Below are 9,028 nucleotides of genomic sequence, written 5' to 3' on the forward strand. Positions count from 1 at the left end.
AGATAAGATAACCTTTATTGTCATTTTTATACTGTGGGCACAATGGCACACATCAAAAATGAAATTTAGTTGCCCGCTCTCAAAGTAAAACACATACATGACACACACCTAAACATACTATGAACAACATATGTATAGACCCACATCTCTACATATACGTAGCAAATAAATATTAAATATTGTCCATCTTGAATATATATATAATATATATTCTTTTATTTATTTATATATCAAACTTTTTAACCATGCATCTCCCCCCCACGTGTATATATGTATATAGGTGTGTACATGTATACATATATATATATAAATATATGGATGAAAAATGTCCACGAAAGAGACCTAAAACAAGATGGATCAAGGACAACAGCAAGTATTGTGGGTCCATCTTGTTTTAGGTCTCTTTCATGGATGCTTTTCATCAACACACACACACACACACACACACACACACAACGCACACACACCACCACCAACATCTTTAATAAAAGTTCGTGTGTATACAGTTTTATTAAAGGTGTTAAAAATAAAGATAAAAATGAACTACAAACTAATATAAACTAAGAAAAAGAGGTCAAAACGAAAGCTAAAAATGCAAGAGAAGGGGAAAAAAAGTAAAAGAAAAATGAAAAACATACAAACCTTCTGATCTTTACAGCAGGTACAATTATAAGTTGCCTCTTCCTCTGTGGTTACAATATGACTCTCTTCTTTCTCCAGTCTAATCATCAAAACCATCAAAACCATAGATTCATTTTTTTCTGCTTCATGAAAAAAAGTCTATAAGGGTTTTCAAGTCATTATAAATATAGATTTTTGTCTTTGATCAAAGAAGACCAATTTAGCCTTCCCTGAAAGTTCCATCATCTTCACCAGCCATTCCTGCATTGCGGATAATGTTGAATCTTCCCATTTTTGCACATACAATAATCCTGCGGCGGTTATCATGTATGAAAGCAAGATTCCATAACTTATTTTTTGCAATTCTTTGTCCATCATTCTTGTGAGAAAGGAGGGGGTCAATTTACGTTTATCTTTTGTAAAGTGTGGAATGGTTTAGGACTGCTAACCTATCCTCAAGAGCTAATTTGATTTCCCATTTGAATGTGCGTGTATGTGTGTCTCTCTGTCTCTGTCTGTCTGTCTGTCTGTCTGTCTGTCTGTCTGTCTGTCTGTCTGTCTCTCTCTCTCTCTCTCTCTCTCTCTCTCTCTCTCTCTCTCTGTGTGTGTTTGGATGGAATGGTTGATGCAGGTACTCAAGGATCAGAGACAGGAGCTACAGGCATCCCCCTGGATCTCCCACATGCCGCAGAAAGAAATCTAAGTAAGACAATCAATTTTTTCGGCAAACAAGGAGTTACAAAGTCCTGGCAACTCAACTCTCCACCTTTCCCCCTAAATTCCTAGCTAATTCCCAAATAACTGGAAAGGGCTAGATCAGGGGTAGGCAACCTTGGCTCTTTTATGACCTGTGGACTTCAACTCCCAGAATTCCTGAGCCAGCATGGCTCAGCATGGAAACCTCTCCCTTTCCCCTCAGCATGGCTGGCTCAGGAATTCTGGGAGTTGAAGTCCACGAGTCATAAAAGAGCCAAGGTTGCCTACACCTGGGCTAGATTACAGACAGATGTAGAGAAAACCATGGAGACGATCTGTCAAACCATTAGCAAAACATGAACTTGGGCAGAGATGTGTCCTCTAAGCTTTCTGTTTGGCTCCCAGACATTTTGTTGCCAAACTAGGTAACATCTTCAGTGGTTTTTTTCCTCACAGCAACCTTCTGACTGGTTGCTGTGAGGTGCGAAATTCACCTGGGTGTGTGTGGTCGGATCTGTCGTTGGCTGGTGGTACAGACGGCCTGCTTCCTTATTGATTCATTACGGGTCAACCAGTCAGAAGTCACAAGACTTCTTCTGAATCAACCAGCCTTGTGATTCAGTCTTATGATTCCATCAGTCCTGTGACTCAACCAGTCATAAAACCAACTGATCACCCAGGACTTATATAAATGAATGAGACACTTCCCCCCAAAACCCCTGTTGATGATGTTACCTAGTTTGGTAATGAGACATCTGGGAGCCCATCAGCAAACTTGGAGAACCTACCTCTGCCTAAATCTACAACCCAAGCTATGAATGTTTTCTACAATTTCTAACGTGAACTTAGCTTGGAAAAACAGGAACGTGTGAGAAAGTAACTCAAGACAGCATTATCATGACTTACGTTGATATAAGACAGAGGTCTTCAAACTTGGTCCTTTTATGACTTGTGGACTTCAACTCCCAGAATTCCTCAGCCAGGCATGCTCAAGACACCATTATCATGATTTGCGTTGATATAAGACAGGGGTCTTCAAACCTGGCCCTTTTATGACTTGTGGACTTCAACTCCCAGAATTCCTCAGCCAGGCACGCTGGCTGAGGAATTCTGGGAGTTGAAGTCCACAAGTCATACAAGGGCCAGGTTTGAAGACCCCTGGTATAAGAGGAAGGAAGGGGAAAGGCTGATAGGCTTTCAAGATCCTGTCAATACAGTAGCCTTCTGGTATTTTTTGTGGACCCTGTTTCCTGGCCTGGCCTGCCTCAAAAGGCTGACATCAATCTTTTATACCAGAGTTTATACCAAAGAGTCATGATTGGACAATTGTTAAGTTTCTTTTTCTTGTCTCTCCAGAATGAATTCATGGTTCGCTTATAGTCTCTGCAGTTCTTCTCCAAGATCATCCCAGTTATCTTTAGGAATAGCTGAACAATGTAGACTAGACTTTTCAAGCTAGAAGTTAGGCAGTTTCCACACTGTCCATCTTTTGGAATCTCCCCAGAGATTCATACAACCCTCAACCTACTGTCTTTATATAAAACCTAGCTCTTCCCTCGGACCTTGAATTTGTGTTGGGTTGGGCCTCTTTGAATCATAAAATGGGGTGAGCATGTTTTAGGGCAGTGGCGGTGAACCTATGGCACAGGTGCCAGAGGCGGCACTCAGAGCCCTCTCTGTGGGCACGTGCACTGTCGCCCCAGTCCTGGGCCTTCAGCTGGGTTTTATAAAACCTTTTCACTTTAGGCCTCCGCCGCCGTGTGCAAAAAAAAAAAAAAGGTTCAATCAATCAGTCAATTTCAACTTCTTGCGGGAAAAAAAAGATCTTACAAAGTTGGAATTGATTGATTGAACTTTTTAGTCCCATCCAGTCTGCCGTTACCACTGCAGCCATGCCCACCCAATGGGCCACACCCAGCCAATTGGCCACACCCACCCAATGGGCCACACCCACCCAGCACCCGACAATGCATAAGTGGGTTTTGGGTACCAGTTTGGGCACTCGGTCTCTAAAAGGTTCGCCATCACTTTTAGGGATTTGCTCCCTCTGAATGATTGCTCTTTAAAAAAATAAATAAATACAATATTGTTGCTATTTTTTTAATTGCAAAGCCATCCAGAGTTGGGCTGGAGTTGGGCAACCTAGACATTTGATAAATAAAAAAACAAAAACCTTAAATGAATAACTCTATCCTCATGTTGGCTCTTTATTGAGATGTTCTGAATTGGAAATAACAAGAAGGAAATTTCAGAGTCCTTCTATATATTCAAAGCCTGACCTCTTGCTTCTGAGAGGTTTGTGGCATTAATAGATAATGAAAACATTAAATTATAATCTTCCCTTGAAGGCAGCAAAAGGATTGAATTACTCCCTTCAACAAATCAGAGGCAGGATTTGTTGAAGCAGTCTTAAAGTGCATTAATGTTGGCTTTCACCAAAAAGGAAGGGGAAAAAAAAAAAGCAATTAAAAGGACTTCTTAGCAGCAGAAATATGAGATTGTGCAGAATGGTACCAATTCACATTGGAGGGAGGAGAAGCTGCCACATGTTTGACTTCTCTCTTTAAATTAAATCACTTTTTGCACTTTCCAATTTTGCCAAACCGGTTCACGGAATAAAGGAATTTCCCCACAGTTCTTGCATTTACTATTGCTAAATTGGGTAACAGGCCAAAAATATGAGCAACGCCAATAACAAAGCAGTTTCGTGCCCTAAATTACACTAGCAAAATAAAACGAGCAAAAATGTAGACACCAAATACATATTTCTGTAAGTTTTTATGGACATATTATAAACTCCATTCTGTTTTGCTTCTACAAACATATTCATTAAAAAAAATAAAGATAAAATAAACAATTTGTGTTTGGGATCAAGAGATTAAGAGACAGATGGTGGATCTTGGATTTTTATCTTGTAAAGGTGAAATTTGCCTCCTGTTGCTATAAGATGTGATATAATTGCTGTGATTTTGTAATGCTCTCCATTTATCAGGACAGTAGAGTCCCTGGTGCCCCCTGAGCTTGGTTGTTTTCTTGCAGACATTTCATTACCCAACTAGGTAACATCTTCAGGGCACTGATGATGTTATCTAGTTCAAGGGTAGGCAACCTTGGCTCTTTTATGACTCGTGGACTTCAACTCCCAGAATTCCTGAGCCAGCATGGCTCAGCTTGGAAACCTCTCCCTTTCCCCTCAGCATGACTGGCTCAGGAATTCTGGGAGTTGAAGTCCACGAGTCATAAAAGAACCAAGGTTGCCTACCCCTGATCTAGTTGATTAATGAAACCTCTGCAAGAAAACAAGATCCCCACAGTTTTACCCCAAGCTATGAATATTCTCTTCAACAGGACACTGTTCCTCAAACTTGGCAACTTTAAGCTGTGTGGACTTCAGCTCCCAGAATTCCCCAGTCAGCAAGGTTGCCAGGCTGTGAAATATTGCATTACGAGAATGCAGAATCTGGAAACCTCTGATTTTTCAGGTTGAGATAATTGCAAGATAGCTCTCGATCAGACATTATTGAGGTTCAGAATTCCTAAAACTAATGGAGATTGGAGCCCATTTGAGTCTCACTTTAGATTCCACGTCCCATACATTCATAAGATCTGAAAAGCGTTCATGAGGGGAAAAAGATTTCCTTCAGTTCAGCTCAACTCTTCAGAGCAGTAGAGAATTGCTGTTCCACTGCCTTCTGCTAGGATGCTTTTTCAAATTCCCAGGCCCAGCTTACAATTTGGGGAACTTCGCATGGTCTCCCATCCTAATAATAACCAAGACCGACCCTTTTTATCTTCTGAAATCAAGGCTGTATCTTTATATTTTGAAACTATTTATGTTTTAATAGTTTGTGTTTCCCCTCAGATAATATCACCTTCTTCAACGGAGTCTTTGAAAATGTGGAAGGTGTTGCTTTGTTCTTTGGTAAGTGACCTTTTATTTGCTTGTTTGTTTCCATTGGATTAAGACTCCGCTTGTCTATAGCTGTATTTAACAGAATAACAGATTTGGAAGGGACCTTGGAGGCCTTCTAGTCCAACCCCTGCTCAAGCAGGGAACCCTATGTCATTTCAGACAAAGTGTTGTCCAATCTCTTCTTAAAAACCACCATTGTTAGAGCGCCCACAACTTCTGGAGGCAAGTTGTTCCACTGATTAATTGTGCTAACTTTTTCCATGAATGGTTAAGAAATATGGATGCATCAGAATAGAATAGAATAGAATAGAATAGAATAGAATGGAATGGAATAGAATAGAATAGAATAGAATAGAATAGAATAGAATAGAATAGAATAGAATAGAATAGAATAGAGAGTGGAGTGGAGTGGAATGGATTGGAATAGAATAGAAGAATGGAATGGAGTGGAGTGGAGTGGAGTGGAGTGGATTGGAATAGAATAGAATAGAATAGAATAGAATAGAATAGAATAGAATAGAATAGAATAGAATAGAATAGAGAGTGGAGTGGAATGGACTGGAATAGAATAGAATGGAATGGAATGGATTGGAAGAGAAGAGAAGAGAAGAGAAGAGAAGAGAAGAGAAGAGAAGAGAAGAGAATATGGAATGGACTGGAATAGAATAGAATAGAATAGAATAGAATAGAATAGAATGGAATGGAATGGAATGGAATGGAATGGAGTGGAGTGGATTGGAATAGAATAGAATAGAATAGAATAGAATGGAATGGAATAGAATAGAATAGAATAGAANGATTTATCTTTAGCTTCTTCCCATCTTTGCAGACTGTTTGGGCTCTCACTTCACTTGGCTTCAGTCCATATTCACCAGCTTTCCTCCGTTGCTCAACTTGGTGAGCAGAATGAAGTGTGTGACTGGCATTTGCCCCAAAGACTTTGAAGACTATGGCTGTGCCTGCCGATTTGAGATGGAGGGCTTCCCTGTGGATGAAGTAGATGGGTAAGTGTTGGACTTTAGAGATGTAGAATTCTTCTTAGAGAGAGGTATCACCCCATGCAGCTTCTCTGTAGAGATTCTCAATCATCCAGGTCATGGTGGCCCCAAGGTGCTTTTTCCAAAAGGTAACTGGATTTTCTGGGTGTTTTCTTTGAAAATGTTTTGCTTCTCATCCAAGAAGCCTCTTCAGTTCTAACTAACCCATGGAAGTCAAACCCAATCACATCATGGGCCGTATCGTGACATATTGGGACTTTTTTTTGCCTTTGTGGGGCCGGGGTGGGTGTAGCCTGCATGGCCCACATCCGGTCCGCAGGTCACGTGTTTGACATGCCTGAACTAACTGGTAGGGAATGGAAGGATGTATATTCTTTGCAGTCATCTGGTTGTTAGAACTCTGAAGGTCTATCATTAGCTCTCCAAGAGTTTTTGAAGCCCCTTAAGGAGAAACCTCCTAACAGTGAGGACAATTAACCAGTGGAACAGCTTGTCTTCAGAAATCGTCAGTGCTCCATCTTTGGAGGTCTTTAAGAAGAGACTAGACCAGTGGTGGCAAACCTATGGCACGGGTGCCAGAGGCAGCACCCGGAGCCCTCTCTGTGGGTACACGTGCCGTTGCCCCAGCCTTGCCTCCCCCAGTGACCCCCTCCTCACCAGCAGCCCCCCTGGAGGAGAGTCGCCCCCGAGCGTGGCCCACGTGGAGCAGTGCAGCCAAGGACACAGCAGTCAGGCAGTGTAGACAAGACTCTGTCCTCAAGCCCCATCGCGCACAGTTGATGCTGCGGGGCGCAGGCAGAGGGTGTGGCTGCCATGGCATTGCTGGGCGATCTGTGGCAGGCCCTGGAGACGGTGAGTGACCCTGTGGGCAGGNATAGAATAGAATAGAATAGAGAGTGGAGTGGAATGGACTGGAATAGAATAGAATGGAATGGAATGGATTGGAAGAGAAGAGAAGAGAAGAGAAGAGAAGAGAAGAGAAGAGAAGAGAAGAGAATAGGGAATGGAATGGAATAGAATAGAATAGAATAGAATAGAATAGAATAGAATGGAATGGAATGGAATGGAATGGAATGGAGTGGAGTGGATTGGAATAGAATAGAATAGAATAGAATAGAATGGAATGGAATAGAATAGAATAGAATAGAATAGAATAGAATAGAATAGAATAGAATAGAATAGAGAGTGGAGTGGAATGGAATAGAATAGAATGGAATGGAATGGATTGGAATAGAAGAGAAGAGAAGAGAAGAGAAGAGAAGAGAAGAGAAGAGAAGAGAAGAGAAGAGAAGAGAAGAGAAGAGAAGAGAATATGGAATGGAATAGAATAGAATAGAATAGAATAGAATGGAATGGAATGGAATGGAGTGGAGTGGAGTGGAGTGGAGTGGAGTGGATTGGAATAGAATAGAATAGAATAGAATAGAATAGAACTGCAAGGGACAGTGGAGTTTTTCTAGTCCAGCCCTCTGCTCAAGCAAGAGGACCTATACCATTTCAGACAGGTGATTGTCCAGTCTCTTTTTAAAAACTTCCAGCGATGGAGCGCCCAGGATTTCTGGAGGTAAAGCTGTTCCACTAATGCAGATCAGAAACCCAGGAAGAGCTAATCGGCTGCATATCATGAATGTACAGGTGCGACAAAGCACTATTTGTCAGGACTCTTCTGTTCTTTGCTTTGAAATACAAAAGGAACAATGATAAAGCACATGGCTAAGCATGCACAGAAGATAGATTGACCCGTTCATCTGTCTGTACAAAATCCACATCATTTTTCAGCAATCGTCTTCTGCAAATCTCAGTGCTCGCCCAAAACACTTAACCAGCTTAAAGGAAGATGCATCTCCTGAGGAGAAATATATTTCATTAGTGATAAATTTAATTGTTTTTGTTGCTTTAATCATGGTTTAAGGCAGGGGTAGTCAACCTTGGCCCTTTTATGACTCGTGGACTTCGACTCCCAGAATTCCTGAGCCAGCTGTGCTGGCTCAGGAATTCTGGGAGTCGAAGTCCACAAGTCATAAAAGAGTCAAGGTTGCCTACCCCTGGTTTAGTGTGTTGCTAAAGTATATGTTGAAAATATCCTGTTCCTCCCAGCACCCTGAATTTCATGTTACAGTTTCCTAGACTTTTTGCTAAAATAAACCAAGGAGACAAAGGCAAAGGAAACAGCAGAGCCCTGCATTTGTTTATTTAGTTTTATTCTTTCTTTATTTACTAAGAAAATTTATATGGCCACCCAAGACACAGTAAGTCAAGGCAGCTTACAGAAATAGAAGCCCAGAGAAAATCCAATCACCTCTGCTTCCTGGTGACAACAATCAAACCGACCACTTAATGGTCTCCATGCCACCCTGGGGTCCTCAGGCCCACTGGCAAAACCACGTCTTCAAGTGACGAAGTGGGCCAAACTTATTTCCACAGGGATGATGTTCCACAAGGTGGGAGCCACCGTGGAGAAAGTCCTTCTTCTTGATGCCACCAGTTGGACCTCTTTAAGACTCTGGAAAGAGTACAGAGAAGAGCAACAAAGATGATTAGGGGACTGGAGGCTAAAACATATAAGGAACGGTTGCTGGAATTGGGCATGTCCAGTTTAATGAAGAGAAGGACGAGGGGGGACATGATAGCAGTGTTCCAATATCTCAGGGGCTGCCCCAAAGAAGAGGGAGTCAAGCTATTCTCCAAGGCGCCTGAAGGCAGGACAAGAAGCAACGGATGGAAACTAATCAAGGAGAGAAGCAACCTAGAACTAAGGAGAAACTTCCTGACAGTTAGAACAATTAACCAGTGGAACAAC

The 9,028-nt window shown here is 41.6% G+C and overlaps 1 protein-coding gene across 1 annotated transcript in view; it reads left to right on the forward strand.

Annotated features, from left to right (window-relative positions):
- The window catches only part of OC90 (otoconin 90), a gene marked incomplete at its 3' end in the record, with an annotated part of 34,606 nt that overhangs the window by 968 nt on the left and 24,610 nt on the right, over positions 1 to 9,028 (forward strand). Inside the window, exons 2-3 of the mRNA XM_015829030.1 lie at positions 5,180 to 5,239; positions 6,060 to 6,234. Coding sequence (XP_015684516.1) covers positions 5,180 to 5,239; positions 6,060 to 6,234 — 235 coding nt within the window. The remainder of the gene's footprint in view (positions 1 to 5,179; positions 5,240 to 6,059; positions 6,235 to 9,028) is intronic.

This window comes from Protobothrops mucrosquamatus, unplaced genomic scaffold (assembly GCF_001527695.2).
Source record: "Protobothrops mucrosquamatus isolate PMUCROS unplaced genomic scaffold, P.Mucros_1.0 scaffold5272, whole genome shotgun sequence".
NCBI classification, from domain to species: domain Eukaryota; kingdom Metazoa; phylum Chordata; class Lepidosauria; order Squamata; family Viperidae; genus Protobothrops; species Protobothrops mucrosquamatus.